Source organism: Odontesthes bonariensis, chromosome 14 (assembly GCF_027942865.1).
Source record: "Odontesthes bonariensis isolate fOdoBon6 chromosome 14, fOdoBon6.hap1, whole genome shotgun sequence".
Taxonomy (NCBI): Eukaryota; Metazoa; Chordata; class Actinopteri; order Atheriniformes; family Atherinopsidae; genus Odontesthes; species Odontesthes bonariensis.
Window position 1 is genome coordinate 1169742 of NC_134519.1, and position 18606 is coordinate 1188347.

The 18606-nt window shown below is 51.0% G+C and overlaps 1 protein-coding gene across 1 annotated transcript in view; it reads left to right on the forward strand.

Annotated features, from left to right (window-relative positions):
- Positions 1 to 4411: 4411 nt before the first annotated feature.
- The window catches only part of wdr33 (WD repeat domain 33), a 35238-nt gene continuing 21043 nt past the window's right edge, over positions 4412 to 18606 (forward strand). The window contains exons 1-7 of the mRNA XM_075482469.1: positions 4412 to 4604; positions 8313 to 8531; positions 8663 to 8731; positions 10335 to 10439; positions 10538 to 10633; positions 16216 to 16367; positions 18465 to 18562. Coding sequence (XP_075338584.1) covers positions 8328 to 8531; positions 8663 to 8731; positions 10335 to 10439; positions 10538 to 10633; positions 16216 to 16367; positions 18465 to 18562 — 724 coding nt within the window. The 5' untranslated portion in view covers positions 4412 to 4604; positions 8313 to 8327. The remainder of the gene's footprint in view (positions 4605 to 8312; positions 8532 to 8662; positions 8732 to 10334; positions 10440 to 10537; positions 10634 to 16215; positions 16368 to 18464; positions 18563 to 18606) is intronic.

An 18606-nucleotide genomic window follows, 5' to 3' on the forward strand; every position in this document is an offset into this window, starting at 1 on the left:
TTCAGGCAGTTTAACCACCATTCCCACCTTGGATCCTGTGCCCAGAACTCGCCCTTTCAGGCAGTTTAACAACCATTCCCACCTTGGATCCTGTGCCCAGAACTCGCCCTTTCACGCAGTTTAACAACCATTCCCACCTTGGATCCTGTGCCCAGAACTCGCCCTTTCAGGCAGTTTAACAACCATTCCCACCTTGGATCCTGTGCCCAGAACTCGCCCTTTCAGGCAGTCTCACAACCATTCCCACCTTGGATCCTGTGCCCAGAACTCGCCCTTTCAGGCAGTCTGACAACCATTCCCACCTTGGATCCTGTGCCCAGAACTCGCCCTTTCAGGCAGTTTAACAACCATTCCCACCTTGGATCCTGTGCCCAGAACTCGCCCTTTCAGGCAGTCTCACAACCATTCTCACCTTGGATCCTGTGCCCAGAACTCGCCCTTTCACGCAGTTTGACAACCATTCCCACCTTGGATCCTGTGCCCAGAACTCGCCCTTTCAGGCAGTTTCACAACCATTCCCACCTTGGATCCTGTGCCCAGAACTCGCCCTTTCAGGCAGTTTGACAACCATTCCCACCTTGGATCCTGTGCCCAGAACTCGCCCTTTCAGGCAGTTTCACAACCATTCCCACCTTGGATCCTGTGCCCAGAACTCGCCCTTTCAGGCAGGTTGACAACCATTCCCACCTTGGATCCTGTGCCCAGAACTCGCCCTTTCAGGCAGTTTGACAACCATTCCCACCTTGGATCCTGTGCCCAGAACTCGCCCTTTCAGGCAGTTTCACAACCATTCCCACCTTGGATCCTGTGCCCAGAACTCGCCCTTTCAGGCAGTTTAACAACCATTCCCACCTTGGATCCTGTGCCCAGAACTCGCCCTTTCAGGCAGTTTAACAACCATTCCCACCTTGGATCCTGTGCCCAGAACTCGCCCTTTCAGGCAGTCTGACAACCATTCCCACCTTGGATCCTGTGCCCAGAACTCGCCCTTTCAGGCAGTTTGACAACCATTCCCACCTTGGATCCTGTGCCCAGAACTCGCCCTTTCAGGCAGTTTGACAACCATTCCCACCTTGGATCCTGTGCCCAGAACTCGCCCTTTCAGGCAGTTTGACAACCATTCCCACCTTGGATCCTGTGCCCAGAACTCGCCCTTTCAGGCAGTCTGACAACCATTCCCACCTTGGATCCTGTGCCCAGAACTCGCCCTTTCAGGCAGTTTAACAACCATTCCCACCTTGGATCCTGTGCCCAGAACTCGCCCTTTCAGGCAGTTTCACAACCATTCCCACCTTGGATCCTGTGCCCAGAACTCGCCCTTTCAGGCAGTTTCACAACCATTCCCACCTTGGATCCTGTGCCCAGAACTCGCCCTTTCAGGCAGTTTAACAACCATTCCCACCTTGGATCCTGTGCCCAGAACTCGCCCTTTCAGGCAGTTTAACAACTATTCCCACCTTGGATCCTGTGCCCAGAACTCGCCCTTTCAGGCAGGTAGACAGTTCAGAGGTGATAATGACTGTCAGGTTCAGTGACACATGTGACTGTAACGACCCTCTGCTTATCAGCTGAACTCCCCCACCATCTTGTTCAGAAATGAAGAAGCCTTTCAGGTGAGAGGTGAAACGTCTTCAAGATCCAAGAAGAAGTCCAGACGCCCTTATTGAAGCTCTGATGATCAAGCTGTGAAGTAATTTGCTTTATAAAAGTTCAGTAACCTGGAAAAAAATCAGTTTATGGCACCTGCACTTTTTACCACACTAAATCATACTTGGATAACACCTGTGGAAAAAAGTGTTTCCGGTCACCTTTGCAGGGAGATCCTGTAAAAGTGCTTAAAACAGCGGCTGAAGTTCGCTCCTTCTTGGTAAAACTGCTCAAAGAATAGGGAAGTTTTTTGTGTTCCATCAGTTTGAATACGAATTTCTAATATTGAATTTTTACAGCATCAAAATCAAACTCTGAATTTGAAAAACCAACAGCGTAAAAAATATTTCAGAGGAAAAAGAACCAAACTCAACAGCCGGTTAAACAGGGAGAAGCAATCGATCCCTGTCTCAATTAGATCAGCTCAATAGATATTGAGTAATATCTATTACTCAACTGAACTATTGGAAGTTGAATTTTTTTCCACTGAATTTTTTGAAGTTGATTTTTTTTTCCACTGAATTTTTTTAAGTTGAATTTTTTTTTTACACTGTTGGTTTTTCAAATTCAAAGTCTGATTCTGATGCTGTAAAAAATCGATATTAGAAATTCGTATTGAAACTCTGATGGCACACAAAAAACTTCCATAAAAGAACGACAGTTGAGCTAACGCGATTAGCTGCGGTTAGCGACAGTTGAGCTAACGCGGTTAGCTGCGGTTAGCTTGGCAGCTGTCGCGCAGAGCCGTTAAACCGGTTTTAAGTGACACAAACGCCCGTCATACCGACACTTCAGCCCAAAACCCACCGTAACCCACCCACACCGCCCATCACCGGCCGGACTGAACACCTTAAGCGGCCGGTACCGGAGGCTTTAATCGACTTACCGAACGGGGGAGCGGCAGTTGGGGCAGTTGGAGTCGGACCAAGAGGGTCACCTCAGCGCTCGAGCTCGGAACATTTGACCTCCTCTCTGATTGGACAGACATCCAAATGACGTCACGAAACGCTCCTAATATGGAAGTTTGATCGTGAATGTTTGGACAGTTCAATCTGCTGATCTATCTTTAAATCTATTTAATAAACGACAAGAAGTCATATTTAAACTATTTATCAAATAATTATTATAAATTATTATAATAATTATTTAATCTGTTAATTAAAAAATAGGTATTCATCATATTTAAACTATTTATCAAATAATCATTTTAAATTATTATAATAATTATTTAATCTGTTAATTAAAAAATAGGTATTCATCATATTTAAACTATTTATCAAATAATTATTTTAAATTAGTATAAGAATTATTTAATCTGTTAATTAAAAAATAGGTATTCATCATATTTAAACTATTGATCAAATAATTATTATTAATTATTATAATAATAATTTAATCTGTTTATTCAAAAATAGGTATTCATCATATTTAAACTATTTATCAAATAATTATTATAAATCATTATAATAATAATTGAATCTGTTTATTGAAAAATAGGTATTCATCATATTTGAGATATGGATATGAAATAGTTCGAGTCTGTCCAAAGTAGACTGGGAATAGATATGATCAGAACTACAGTTGTTTTATATGCAGGGAAAAAAGTAGTTTAGATCAAAGTGATCACTGTGAAAGTCATCAATAAAAATCTTTTCAATCCTGTTGGTCAGAGATCAAACCGTGACAACAAATAACTTCAACAAAAACAGTATGATGATGATGAGGAAGAAGAAGATGGGGATCATTTCCTATTTTTCATTATATCTGAGAAAAAACTATTTGATCAACGTCAAAACATCGTAACATTACCCACCATCTTTCATTCCTTTAGTTTTGCATTAGAACACACACAGCTGAGTTCGGTGTTCAGCGTCTTATCGAGACAGAAAACATAAAGAAATAAATCAGTAACAAATAACATGAAAAAAGAAATAGAGTGAGAAATCATAAAAACTTTGGATTGCAGCTTCTTCTGTGCATGTTTTGTTGATGTGATGAGCTCATTCTACCTGAGTGTCACCTGAGCTCTCAGCTGGTAATCATTTCAAACATGTAGGCTAAAAGCTCTCACATGCTCTGCTTTAAATAAAGAAACACTGCAGTTTGTGGCTTTGATTCAACAACAAACAAGTCAACATTTTCCCTCTTTCAACTCTCATTTTACTTCCAGTAGCACAGTACTTAAAGCATAAGCATAGGATGGATGGATGATATAAACACATAAATGAAAATCTACAAAAAATCATTTGGAAATCAACTTTCATAAGAAATGTAAAGGAAAGTCATCATAAAGTAGATCTAAAACAGAAAACCCACATTTGAAAATAAATGATGAGCAATATCAAAACTTTTCCAAAGAGAAGTCCCACCCTGGCTCTGCCCTGTTTGACCTGTTGCCCTCAGGGCGGCGCTACAGGAACATCAGGGTTGGTTCCCTTTGGACAATCCCTATTCATGTGCAATATTAAAAATTATGGCCAAACACTGTTGTGTGTAATACATCCACATACTTGAACCTACTAACACCTTATTTTATCTATCACCACTAACACCACATTTTATTTATTTTATTTAATTACCGTAAAAAACTGTGCATCTTACACCCTTCCCTTTTTTACATTACTTATATTTTTTTTATATTTTTTATATTCGCACTCTTTGCACTGTTTTTGGTGGCTTTAAATTTCGTTGTAGGCTGTGAACTCAATTTCCCAGAATTCTTTGAATGGTGACGCTACGCTCTCCCGCCCGTTGTTTGGATTTCCCGGCATGCTTTTCAGCAGGGCCGAGAAGAAGAGGCGTCACGATGGAGTCCGCTGGTGGCTAATGAGACATATCTGCTTCAGTTCAGAGTTGAATAAAGAGCCAAACTTCCATGTTTGTTCACAGAGAGGCTTCCCAAAAGAGTCGTTTCAGTTCATGACCGCCAAATAAAGAACTCAGCTGCGGACATCTTGGTGAGTTTTCTGGTGGAATGAGCGGACCTCCGACACCGGGCCGCCATTTAACTGCTCACAGAATACTGAGAAAGATGCTCAAACAGCCCGACACACCTGACGCCATGTTGGTTTGTTGGGTTTAACTCCTTCTTTAATAACCACCAACTGCTACGGTGCGTGCACGGGGAGCTGCCGTGCTAACAGCCAGCCTGCTAATAGGCTAGCTGCTAACTGTGGCTAACTGGTTAGCAACAACGTTTGTATCATAACAACCAGAAATGCCACAGTGGCAGCCTACAGGTGTCACTGTGGGTTCTGTATGCTTTGATAAGGTTCTCCAGGTGCCACTGTGGGTTCTGTAGGCTTTGATAAGGTTCTCCAGGTGCCACTGTGGGTTCTGTAGGCTTTGATAAGGTTCTCCAGGTGTCACTGTGGGTTCTGTAGGCTGTGATAAGGTTCTCCAGGTGTCACTGCGGGTTCTGTAGGCTGTGATAAGGTTCTCCAGGTGCCACTGTGGGTTCTGTAGGCTTTGATAAGGTTCTCCAGGTGCCACTGTGGGTTCTGTAGGCTTTGATAAGGTTCTCCAGGTGTCACTGTGGGTTCTGTAGGCTTTGATAAGGTTCTCCAGGTGCCACTGTGGGTTCTGTAGGCTTTGATAAGGTTCTCCAGGTGTCACTGTGGGTTCTGTAGGCTTTGATAAGGTTCTCCAGGTGTCACTGTGGGTTCTGTAGGCTGTGATAAGGTTCTCCAGGTGTCACTGTGGGTTCTGTAAGCTTTGATAAGGTTCTCCAGGTGCCACTGTGGGTTCTGTAGGCTTTGATAAGGTTCTCCAGGTTTCACTGTGGGTTCTGTAGGCTGTGATAAGGTTCTCCAGGTGCCACTGTGGGTTCTGTAGGCTGTGATAAGGTTCTCCAGGTGCCACTGTGGGTTCTGTAGGCTGTGATAAGGTTCTCCAGGTGCCACTGTGGGTTCTGTAGGCTTTGATAAAGTTCTCCAGGTTTCACTGTGGGTTCTGTAGGCTGTGATAAGGTTCTCCAGGTGCCACTGTGGGTTCTGTAGGCTTTCATGAGGTTCTCCAGGTGCCACTGTGGGTTCTGTAGGCTTTGATAAGGTTCTCCAGGTGCCACTGTGGGTTCTGTAGGCTGTGATAAGGTTCTCCAGGTGCCACTGTGGGTTCTGTAGGCTGTGATAAGGTTCTCCAGGTGCCACTGTGGGTTCTGTAGGCTGTGATAAGGTTCTCCAGGTGCCACTGTGGGTTCTGTATGCTGTGATAAGGTTCTCCAGGTGCCACTGTGGTTTATGTAGGCTTTCATGAGGTTCTCCAGGTGTCACTGTGGGTTCTGTAGGCTTTCATGAGGTTCCTCAGGTGTCACTGTGGGTTCTGTAGGCTTTGATAAGGTTCTCCAGGTGCCACTGTGGGTTCTGTAGGCTTTGATAAGGTTCTCCAGGTGTCACTGTGGGTTCTGTAGGCTGTGATAAGGTTCTCCAGGTGCCACTGTCGGTTCTGTAAGCTTTCATGAGGTTCTCCAGGTGTCACTGTGGGTTCTGTAGGCTTTGATAAGGTTCTCCAGGTGTCACTGTGGGTTCTGTAGGCTTTGATAAGGTTCTCCAAGTGCCACTGTGGGTTCTGTAGGCTTTGATAAGGTTCTCCAGATGCCACTGTGGTTTCTGTAGGCTTTCATGAGGTTCTCCAGGTGTCACTGTGGGTTCTGTAGGCTTTGATAAGGTTCTCCAGGTGTCACTGTGGGTTCTGTAGGCTTTGATAAGGTTCTCCAGGTGTCACTGTGGGTTCTGTAGGCTTTGATAAGGTTCTCCAGGTGTCACTGCGGGTTCTGTAGGCTTTGATAAGGTTCTCCAGGTGCCACTGTCGGTTCTGTAGGCTTTCATGAGGTTCTCCAGGTGTCACTGTGGGTTCTGTAGGCTTTGATAAGGTTCTCCAGGTGTCACTGTGGGTTCTGTAGGCTTTGATAAGGTTCTCCAGGTGCCACTGTGGGTTCTGTAGGCTTTCATGAGGTTCTCCAGGTGTCACTGTGGGTTCTGTAGGCTTTGATAAGGTTCTCCAGGTGTCACTGCGGGTTCTGTAGGCTTTGATAAGGTTCTCCAGGTGCCACTGTCGGTTCTGTAGGCTTTCATGAGGTTCTCCAGGTGTCACTGTGGGTTCTGTAGGCTTTGATAAGGTTCTCCAGGTGTCACTGTGGGTTCTGTAGGCTTTGATAAGGTTCTCCAGGTGCCACTGTGGGTTCTGTAGGCTTTCATGAGGTTCTCCAGGTGTCACTGTGGGTTCTGTAGGCTTTGATAAGGTTCTCCAGGTGCCACTGTGGGTTCTGTAGGCTGTGATAAGGTTCTCCAGGTGCCACTGTGGGTTCTGTAGGCTGTGATAAGGTTCTCCAGGTGCCACTGTGGGTTCTGTAGGCTGTGATAAGGTTCTCCAGGTGCCACTGTGGGTTCTGTAGGCTGTGATAAGGTTCTCCAGGTGCCACTGTGGGTTCTGTAGGCTTTGATAAGGTTCTCCAGGTGCCACTGGTTTCTGTAGGCTTTCATGAGGTTCTCCTGGTGTCACTGTGGGTTCTGTAGGCTTTGATAAGGTTCTCCAGGTGCCACTGGTTTCTGTAGGCTTTCATGAGGTTCTCCAGGTGTCACTGTGGGTTCTAGGCTTTGATAAGGTTCTCCAGGTGCCACTGTGGGTTCTGTAGGCTTTGATAAGGTTCTCCAGGTGCCACTGTGGGTTCTGTAGGCTTTCATGACGTTCTCCAGGTGCCACTGTGGGTTCTGTAGGCTTTGATAAGGTTCTCCAGGTGCCACTGTGGTTTCTGTAGGCTTTCATGAGGTTCTCCAAATGTCACTGTGGGCTCTGTAGGCTTTGATAAGGTTCTCCAGGTGCCACTGTGGGTTCTGTAGGCTTTGATAAGGTTCTCCAGGTGTCACTGTGGGTTCTGTAGGCTTTGATAAGGTTCTCCAGGTGCCACTGTGGGTTCTGTAGGCTGTGATAATGTTCTCCAGGTGCCACTGTGGGTTCTGTAGGCTTTGATAAGGTTCTCCAGGTGTCACTGTGGGTTCTGTAGGCTTTGATAAGGTTCTCCAGGTGTCACTGTGGGTTCTGTAGGCTTTGATAAGGTTCTCCAAGTGCCACTGTGGGTTCTGTAGGCTGTGATAATGTTCTCCAGGTGCCACTGTGGGTTCTGTAGGCTTTGATAAGGTTCTCCAGGTGTCACTGTGGGTTCTGTAGGCTTTGATAAGGTTCTCCAGGTGCCACTGTGGGTTCTGTAGGCTTTGATAAGGTTCTCCAGGTGTCACTGTGGGTTCTGTAGGCTGTGATAATGTTCTCCAGGTGCCACTGTGGGTTCCGTAGGCTTTGAAAAGATTGCAGTTTGAGAGACGCATCAGAATCCAATCATTGTTAACGGTCCGTTCAGTATGATTGGATACTGTTTTTCCTAGATTGTACGTTCTAGAGGCCACTAAAACTTTTCATATTTGTGTCAAAACTTTTAATTAATTGGTTGCAATGGGGGTGTGAAGAGTATTTCAAGCAATATGTAAAAAAATGTTCCAGAAAAAGATCCCCTACCCCTTTAAAAAAAGTTAAAGTTAGTAGGAGTAGTCGGAGAAGTATGCAGTTTGGAACACAGCCTGACGCTGGTCAGTCATGTGACGTGCAGAGCCAAAGCTTTTCTTCTTCTGCTGTGGGAATGGAGCTGACTCCTCTTCCAATCGGCTGCTCTGCAGGTTCAACAGGTCACCATGGCGACCGACGTGGGCTCGCCGCAGCGCTTCTTCCACATGCCGCGCTTCCAGCACCAGGCGCCGCGGCAGGTGTTCTACAAGCGGCCGGACTTCGCCCAGCAGCAGGCCATGCAGCAGCTCACCTTCGACGGGAAGCGCATGAGGAAGGCCGTGAACCGCAAGACCATCGACTACAACCCGTCTGTCATCCGATACCTGCAGGTACCCGAGTTATGGTTCTGTTTAACAAGGTCCAGATGGTCCTGGTCCGATCCAGGTCCGATCCAGCCGGCTCGGTCCGGCCCGGTTTTGCCTCCATGTTCAGACTCTGACTCAGTTTGTTTTCTCTGCAGAACCGTTTGTGGCAGCGGGACCATCGGGACCTCAGAGCCATCCAGCCTGACGCAGGCTGTTACAACGATGTGAGTGCACACACTAAACCAACCCTAACCCATCCTAAACCAACCCTAACCCATCCTAAACCAACCCTAACCCACCCTAAACCAACCCTAACCCATCCTAAACCAACCCTAACCCACCCTAAACCAACCCTAAACCAACCCTAACCCATCCTAAACCAACCCTAACCCATCCTAAACCAACCCTAACCCATCCTAAACCAACCCTAACCCACCCTAAACCAACCCTAAACCAACCCTAACCCATCCTTAACCCATCCTAAACCAACCCTAACCTACCCCAAACCCTTCCTAACCCACCCAAACCCTTCCTACCCCACCGTAACCCATCCTAAACCCACCCTAATCCATCCTAATACCACCCTAACCCACCCAAAACCCACCCTAAAATAACCCTAACCCATCCTTAACCTACCCTAAACCCACTCAAACCCAGCCTAACCCACCCTAACTCAATCTTAACCCACCCTAACCCACCCTAAACCAACCCTAACCCATCCTAACCCACCCTAACTCCATCTTAACCCACCCTAACTCCATCCTAACCCACCCTAACCCATCTTAACCCACCCTAACTCCATCTTAACCCACCCTAACTCCATCTTAACCCACCCTAACTCCATCTTAACCCACCCTAACTCCATCTTAACCCACCCTAAACCAACCCTAACCCATCCTAACCCACCCTAACTCCATCTTAACCCACCCTAACCCACCCTAAACCAACCCTAACCCATCCTAACCCACCCTAACTCCATCTTAACCCACCCTAAACCCATCCTAACCCACCCTAACCCATCCTAACCCACCCTAACTCCATCCTAAACCCATCCTAAACCCACCCTTAACCCACCCTAACTCCATCCTAACCCACCCTAACCCACCCTAACTCCATCCTAACCCACCCTAACCCATCCTAACCCACCCTAACCCACCCTAACTCCATCCTAAACCCACCCTAAACCCACCCTAAACCCATCCTAAACCCACCCTAACCCATCCTAAACCCACTCTAAACCCACCCTAACCCACCCTAACCCGTCCTAACCCACCCTAACCCATCCTAAACCCACTCTAAACCCACCCTAACCCATCCTAAACCCACCCTAACCCGTCCTAAACCCACCCTAACCCATCCTAAACCCACCCTAACTCCATCCTAACCCACCCTAACTCCATCCTAACCCACCCTAACTCCATCCTAACCCACCCTAACCCATCCTAAACCCACCCTAAACCCACCCTAACCCGTCCTAAACCCACCCTAACCCGTCCTAACCCATCCTAACTCCATCCTAACCCACCCTAACCCATCCTAAACCCACTCTAAACCCACCCTAACCCATCCTAAACCCACCCTAACCCATCCTAAACCCACCCTAAACCCGTCCTAACCCACCCTAAACCCACCCTAACCCATCCTAAACCCACCCTAACCCATCCTAACCCACCCTAACCCATCCTAAACCCACCCTAACCCATCCTAACCCACCCTAACTCCATCCTAACCCACCCTAACTCCATCCTAACCCACCCTAACCCACCCTCTGTCCTGGGTTCTGTCTGTCCCGGCCGGTTCTAACGTGTCTTGTTGTGTCGGATGCAGCTGGTTCCTCCCATCGGCATGCTGAGTAACCCCATGAACGCCGTCACCACCAAGTTCGTCAGAACCTCGACCAACAAAGTCAAGTGTCCCGTGTTCGTGATCCGGGTGAGCCGCCGCCTCCTGTGCACACCTGACAGCCACACAGGTGCCTCACCTGTCTGATCTTGTGACCCCATGTGACCTCTGTTTCCTGTGTTCTGCAGTGGACGCCTGAGGGTCGCCGGCTGGTGACCGGAGCCTCCAGCGGGGAGTTCACTCTGTGGAACGGACTCACCTTCAACTTCGAGACCATCCTGCAGGTAAACATCTGTCCAGCTGTGTGTGTGGGGGGGGCTTTATCTACTTCTGGAGCCAGCTCCTTTGTTTCCTGTCTGATTTATTGTTGTTGTCACTACTGAGGTCAGGCACACCTGGATTAATCAGTTTGTCCAATAATGGCAGGAAGTAGTGCAGCTGTACATAAAGCCCATGATGGGCCTACCTTTGTTGACATGATGTGAACATTCTTCATCGTTTAAAGGGATAGTTCGCCTCTTCTGACATGAAGCTGTGTAACATCCCATATCAGCAGCATCATTTCTGAACATGTTCTTACCCCCTGCTGCGTCCTGTGAGCAGAGTTCCAGCCTCGTTTTGGTGTTGATGAAGGTAGTCCGGCTAGTTGGCTGGGGTTTAACAAATAAAACGTTTTGCTTCTCAGAACAATATGCGTTCAACAGAGTAATACATTTGCATCACAAAATGGTTCTCCAGGAAAAAGTCAGACCTCACAATCACTTGGCCCTATTTTCTCTCCCTTCGTATCACTGCCTGCTGTGCAGAGCGAGCAGAGCGAGCAGTCCCCTGCTTCCGAGCAGCAAACACCGTAACAGGCGCGGCTGTCGGCAGGCTGTCTGGCTAGCTAACTAATAAGTTGAGTATTTTCGTGCAGTAGCAGAGTCCGGGAACGTGTCGGCTACGGGAACGTGTCGGCTACGGGAACGTGTCGGCTACGGGAACGTGTCGGCTAAGGGAACGTGTCGGCTAAGGGAACGTGTCGGCTACGGGAACGTGTCGGCTACGGGAACGTGTCGGCTAAGGGAACGTGTCGGCTACGGTTTTTGGCAAACAGCATTTGTAACCTGCTCAGTCTCGGTGGCGTTTCTTTGAGCCTCCAGCCCGCGCTTGTTTCTCGTGCTGACTACCATCATTCCTTCCCCCGTGTGAAATACTAGAGTCGCAGTTACAGATTTTACACAACGCGTGACTGTCGCTCACCCTTAGCTCAGGCAGCTAACAGGAAGTGTTTGACCGTTAGCTCATGCAGCTAACAGGAAGTGTTTGACCGTTAGCTCAGGCAGCTAACAGGAAGTGTTTGACCGTTAGCTCATGTAGCTAACAGGAAGTGTTGGACCGTTAGCTCAGGCAGCTAACAGGAAGTGTTTGACCGTTAGCTCAGGCAGCTAACAGGAAGTGTTTGACCGTTAGCTCAGGCAGCTAACAGGAAGTGTTTGACCCTTAGCTCAGGCAGCTAACAGGAAGTGTTTGACCGTTAGCTCATGCAGCTAACAGGAAGTGTTTGACCGTTAGCTCATGCAGCTAACAGGAAGTGTTTGACCCTTAGCTCAGGCAGCTAACAGGAAGTGTTTGACCGTTAGCTCATGTAGCTAACAGGAAGTGTTGGACCGTTAGCTCATGCAGCTAACAGGAAGTGTTTGACCGTTAGCTCATGCAGCTAACAGGAAGTGTTTGACCCTTAGCTCAGGCAGCTAACAGGAAGTGTTTGACCGTTAGCTCATGCAGCTAACAGGAAGTGTTTGACCGTTAGCTCATGCAGCTAACAGGAAGTGTTTGACCGTTAGCTCAGGCAGCTAACAGGAAGTGTTTGACCGTTAGCTCAGGCAGCTAACAGGAAGTGTTTGACCGTTAGCTCAGGCAGCTAACAGGAAGTGTTGGACCGTTAGCTCAGGCAGCTAACAGGAAGTGTTGGACCGTTAGCTCATGTAGCTAACAGGAAGTGTTGGACCGTTAGCTCAGGGAGCTAACAGGAAGTGTTTGACCGTTAGCTCAGGCAGCTAACAGGAAGTGTTGGACCGTTAGCTCAGGGAGCTAACAGGAAGTGTTGGACCGTTAGCTCAGGCAGCTAACAGGAAGTGTTTGACCGTTAGCTCAGGCAGCTAACAGGAAGTGTTTGACCGTTAGCTCAGGCAGCTAACAGGAAGTGTTTGACCGTTAGCTCAGGCAGCTAACAGGAAGTGTTTGACCGTTAGCTCAGGCAGCTAACAGGAAGTGTTGGACCGTTAGCTCAGGCAGCTAACAGGAAGTGTTGGACCGTTAGCTCAGGCAGCTAACAGGAAGTTTTTGACCGTTAGCTAAAAGTGATGTCATTAATGATGTCAGCACATTTAAAGCTGCAGTCTGCAGGATTTGTTGTTGTCATACGTAAAGTCCTACTTTTTGGCATTTTAAGAGTTTACATGATCTATCAGAACGCTTGAAGTTGAAAACGGTGACCTCCGTAGTCGCAAAATGCAAGAAATGCTTATTTTTTTAACCGAAAAATAAAAAGTTATTCAACTTCCTGTCCCGCCCCATCAAAACACATGAGAACTCGTGCACGTAGACGTGCACGCCAGATGCGCGTACACGACTCCTCATTCATCAACTCACCTGTCATTTGCGATCATGGAAGACACAGTAAGTAGACTAGCCCGTAATGAAGTTCAATAGTCCAGATAAATAAGCGTGGGGACGAGCCTACCTTGTATCGCGCGTGCACAATCGGTGATTGACAGGCAGCAGAGCCCAGCTCGTAGCCTGATTGGTTACCTTTTACCGGTCCGGTCTGCAGTTTTGTAAACAAACCTGCTGGCTTTGGAGGGACCTAGCGGGACATATAGGGGACCTAGAGAACTCTTTTTTTTTTGTATTGGGGTATTTAATGTACTACTTTCAGAATCCCCGGACAGTTCCAGGCATTATGCTTGAAAAAGAGTTGCAGACTGCAGCTTTAAATAAGTGATTAAAGTTCCGAACTTGGTAAACTTTGGTGTTTCCATTAGGGGTGGGCGATATGGGCAAAAAAAAAATATCTCTATTTTTTAGGATTTTCACGATAAAGATATTTTGACGATATTTAAAAAAAAAAAATTAAAACTTGCATGCAAGTCTAAGCACACACGGCCGGTACAGGGAAACTGCGAATGGCTCATTAAATCAGTTATGGTTCCTTTGATCGCTCTACCGTTACTTGGATAACTGTGGCAATTCTAGAGCTAATACATGCAAAACGAGCGCTGACCTTCGGGGATGCGTGCATTTATCAGACCCAAAACCCATGCGGGGTGCCTCTCGGGGTGCCCCGGCCGCTTTGGTGACTGATAACCTCGAGCCGTTTCTCAGGCTACCTCTCCCTCCGGAGAGGGAGCCTGAGAAACGGCTACCACATCCAAGGAAGGCAGCAGGCGCGCAAATTACCCACTCCCGACTCGGGGAGGTAGTGACGAAAAATAACAATACAGGACTCTTTAAATCCTTTAACGGGGATCAATTGAAGGGCAAGTCTGGTGCCAGCAGCCGCGGTAATTCCAGCTCCAATAGCGCATCTTAAAGTTGCTGCAGTTAAAAAGCTCGTAGTTGTATCTCAGGATCGAGCTGACGGTCCGCCGCGAGGCGAGCTACCGTCTGTCCCAGCCCCGGCCTCTCTCTGTCCCAGCCCCGGCCTCTCGCTGTCCCAGCCCCGGCCTCTCGCTGTCCCAGCCCCGGCCTCTCGCTGTCCCAGCCCCGGCCTCTCGCTGTCCCGGCCTCTCTCTGTCCCGGCCTCTCTCTGTCCCAGCCCCGGCCTCTCTCTGTCCCGGCCTCTCTCTGTCCCGGCCCCGGCCTCTCTCTGTCCCGGCCTCTCTCTGTCCCAGCCCCGGCCTCTCTCTGTCCCGGCCCCGGCCTCTCTCTGTCCCGGCCCCGGCCTCTCGCTGTCCCGGCCCCGGCCTCTCGCTGTCCCGGCCCCTGCCTCTCTCTGTCCCGGCCCCGGCCTCTCTCTGTCCCGGCCCCGGCCTCTCTCTGTCCCGGCCCCGGCCTCTCTCTGTCCCGGCCCCGGCCTCTCTCTGTCCCAGCCCCGGCCTCTCTCTGTCCCAGCCCCGGCCTCTCTCTGTCCCGGCCCCGGCCTCTCTCTGTCCCGGCCCCGGCCTCTCTCTGTCCCGGCCCCGGCCTCTCTCTGTCCCAGCCCCGGCCTCTCTCTGTCCCAGCCCCGGCCTCTCTCTGTCCCAGCCCCGGCCTCTCTCTGTCCCAGCCCCTGCCTCTCTCTGTCCCGGCCCCGGCCTCTCTCTGTCCCGGCCTCTCGCTGTCCCGGCCCCGGCCTCTCTCTGTCCCAGCCCCGGCCTCTCTCTGTCCCAGCCCCTGCCTCTCTCTGTCCCGGCCCCGGCCTCTCTCTGTCCCGGCCCCGGCCTCTCTCTGTCCCAGCCCCTGCCTCTCTCTGTCCCGGCCCCGGCCTCTCTCTGTCCCGGCCTCTCGCTGTCCCAGCCCCTGCCTCTCTCTGTCCCAGCCCCGGCCTCTCTCTGTCCCAGCCCCTGCCTCTCTCTGTCCCAGCCCCGGCCTCTCTCTGTCCCAGCCCCTGCCTCTCTCTGTCCCAGCCCCGGCCTCTCTCTGTCCCGGCCCCGGCCTCTCTCTGTCCCAGCCCCGGCCTCTCTCTGTCCCGGCCCCGGCCTCTCTCTGTCCCAGCCCCGGCCTCTCTCTGTCCCAGCCCCGGCCTCTCTCTGTCCCGGCCCCTGCCTCTCTCTGTCCCAGCCCCGGCCTCTCTCTGTCCCAGCCCCTGCCTCTCTCTGTCCCGGCCCCGGCCTCTCTCTGTCCCGGCCTCTCGCTGTCCCGGCCCCGGCCTCTCTGTCCCGGCCCCGGCCTCTCGCTGTCCCGGCCCCGGCCTCTCGCTGTCCCGGCCCCGGCCTCCCTCTGTCCCGGCCCCGGCCTCTCGCTGTCCCGGCCCCGGCCTCTCTCTGTCCCGGCCCCGGCCTCTCTCTGTCCCGGCCCCGGCCTCTCTCTGTCCCGGCCCCGGCCTCTCGCTGTCCCGGCCCCGGCCTCTCTCTGTCCCGGCCCCTGCCTCTCTCTGTCCCGGCCCCTGCCTCTCGCTGTCCCGGCCCCGGCCTCTCGCTGTCCCGGCCCCGGCCTCTCGCTGTCCCGGCCCCGGGCTCTCTCTGTCCCGGCCCCTGCCTCTCTCTGTCCCGGCCCCGGCCTCTCTCTGTCCCGGCCCCGGCCTCTCTCTGTCCCGGCCCCGGCCTCTCGCTGTCCCGGCCCCTGCCTCTCGCTGTCCCGGCCCCGGCCTCTCTCTGTCCCGGCCCCTGCCTCTCTCTGTCCCGGCCCCTGCCTCTCTCTGTCCCGGCCCCGGCCTCTCTCTGTCCCGGCCCCGGCCTCTCGCTGTCCCGGCCCCGGCCTCTCGCTGTCCCGGCCCCGGCCTCTCGCTGTCCCGGCCCCGGGCTCTCTCTGTCCCGGCCCCGGCCTCTCGGCGCCCCCTCGATGCTCTTAGCTGAGTGTCCCGCGGGGTCTGAAGCGTTTACTTTGAAAAAATTAGAGCGTTCAAAGCAGGGCGTGGCGCTGTGGTAAGGCCAGAGGACCACTGGCGCCGAACTTTTTGGCGATTTGGGGTGGGGGGGGGGGAGAATATATATATCATTACTTTTTTTTTTGCCTATATCTCGATATTGCAAAATTACTCATCGTCAAAACAACATTCACAATAATTTCGCAAACGATACATATCGCCCACCCCTAGTTTCCATCTCTGACCGTGATTATCTGGTTCCTTTGAATAAAGGCGGAGCTTAAAGGGCTAATGAATGAAGTGAAGCCGAGTCCTGTTCTTGTTTTCTCTGTCCTCCATGTTGTGCTTAGACTGAAACATGTGTGTGTGTCCCCGCAGGCCCACGACAGCCCGGTCCGGGCCATGACCTGGTCTCATAACGACATGTGGATGCTGACGGCCGACCACGGCGGCTACGTGAAGTACTGGCAGTCCAACATGAACAACGTCAAGATGTTCCAGGCTCACAAGGAGGCCATCAGAGAAGCCAGGTTTCTACCATTCTCCCACTCTCTGTAGTTGGCCGCCACACGGGGGGCCCCTGGTTGTGTTTGGCCCCTGGTTGTGTTTGGTCCCCTGGTTGTGTTTGGTCCCTGGTTGTGTTTGGTCCCCTGGTTGTGTTTGGTCCCTGGTTGTGTTTGGTCCCCTGGTTGTGTTTGGTTGTGTTTGGTCCCTGGTTGTGTTTGGTCCCCTGGTTGTGTTTGGTCCCCTGGTTGTGTTTGGTCCCCTGGTTGTGTTTGGTCCCTGGTTGTGTTTGGTTGTGTTTGGTCCCCTGGTTGTGTTTGGTCCCCTGATTGTGTTTGGTCCCCTGGTTGTGTTTGGTCCCTGGTTGTGTTTGGTCCCTGGTTGTGTTTGGTCCCCTGGTTGTGTTTGGTCCCTGGTTGTGTTTGGTCCCTGGTTGTGTTTGGTTGTGTTTGGTTGTGTTTGGTCCCTGGTTGTGTTTGGTCCCCTGGTTGTGTTTGGTCCCCTGGTTGTGTTTGGTCCCTGGTTGTGTTTGGCCCCCTGGTTGTGTTTGGTCCCTGGTTGTGTTTGGTCCCTGGTTGTGTTTGGTTGTGTTTGGTCCCCTGGTTGTGTTTGGTCCCCTGGTTGTGTTTGGTCCCTGGTTGTGTTTGGTCCCCTGGTTGTGTTTGGTCCCCTGGTTGTGTTTGGTCCCCTGGTTGTGTTTGGTCCCTGGTTGTGTTTGGTTGTGTTTGGTCCCCTGGTTGTGTTTGGTCCCTGGTTGTGTTTGGTCCCTGGTTGTGTTTGGTCCCTGGTTGTGTTTGGTCCCCTGGTTGTGTTTGGTCCCTGGTTGTGTTTGGTCCCTGGTTGTGTTTGGTCCCCTGGTTGTGTTTGGTCCCTGGTTGTGTTTGGTCCCTGGTTGTGTTTGGTTGTGTTTGGTCCCCTGGTTGTGTTTGGTCCCTGGTTGTGTTTGGTCCCCTGGTTGTGTTTGGTCCCTGGTTGTGTTTGGTCCCTGGTTGTGTTTGGTCCCCTGGTTGTGTTTGGTCCACTGGTTGTGTGTGGTCCCCTGGTTGTGTTTGGTCCCTGGTTGTGTTTGGTCCCTGGTTGTGTTTGGTCCCCTGGTTGTGTTTGGTCCCTGGTTGTGTTTGGTTGTGTTTGGTCCCCTGGTTGTGTTTGGTCCCTGGTTGTGTTTGGTTGTGTTTGGTCCCTGGTTGTGTTTGGTTGTGTTTGGTCCCCTGGTTGTGTTTGGTCCCTGGTTGTGTTTGGTCCCCTGGTTGTGTTTGGTCCCCTGGTTGTGTTTGGTCCCTGGTTGTGTTTGGTTGTGTTTGGTCCCCTGGTTGTGTTTGGTCCCTGGTTGTGTTTGGTCCCCTGGTTGTGTTTGGTCCCCTGGTTGTGTTTGGTCCCCTGGTTGTGTTTGGTCCCCTGGTTGTGTTTGGTCCCCTGGTTGTGTTTGGTCCCCTGGTTGTGTTTGGTCCCTGGTTGTGTTTGGTCCCTGGTTGTGTTTGGTCCCTGGTTGTGTTTGGTTGTGTTTGGTCCCCTGGTTGTGTTTGGTCCCTGGTTGTGTTTGGTCCCCTGGTTGTGTTTGGTCCCCTGGTTGTGTTTGGTCCCTGGTTGTGTTTGGTCCCTGGTTGTGTTTGGTTGTGTTTGGTCCCCTGGTTGTGTTTGGTCCCCTGGTTGTGTTTGGTCCCTGGTTGTGTTTGGTCCCCTGGTTGTGTTTGGTCCCTGGTTGTGTTTGGTCCCCTGGTTGTGTTTGGTCCCTGGTTGTGTTTGGTCCCCTGGTTGTGTTTGGTCCCCTGGTTGTGTTTGGTCCCCTGGTTGTGTTTGGTCCCTGGTTGTGTTTGGTCCCCTGGTTGTGTTTGGTTGTGTTTGGTCCCCTGGTTGTGTTTGGTCCCTGGTTGTGTTTGGTCCCCTGGTTGTGTTTGGTCCCCTGGTTGTGTTTGGTCCCCTGGTTGTGTTTGGTCCCTGGTTGTGTTTGGTCCCCTGGTTGTGTTTGGTCCCTGGTTGTGTTTGGTCCCCTGGTTGTGTTTGGCCCCTGGTTGTTTTTGGCCCCTGACGTGTGTTGCACCGACTAACCTGACATCACATGTTGGTTGTTTTTCCTCATTTGTCGTTCGGTCGATATAACACCATGACTCTTTCTCTTTCTCCAGTTTCTCTCCCACGGACAACAAGTTTGCCACCTGCTCTGATGACGGAACTGTTCGGATCTGGGACTTCCTGCGCTGCCACGAGGAGAGGATCCTCAGAGGTAAGCGCTGGGGTGTTCGGGCTCGTTGGGGCTCCTGGTTCTGG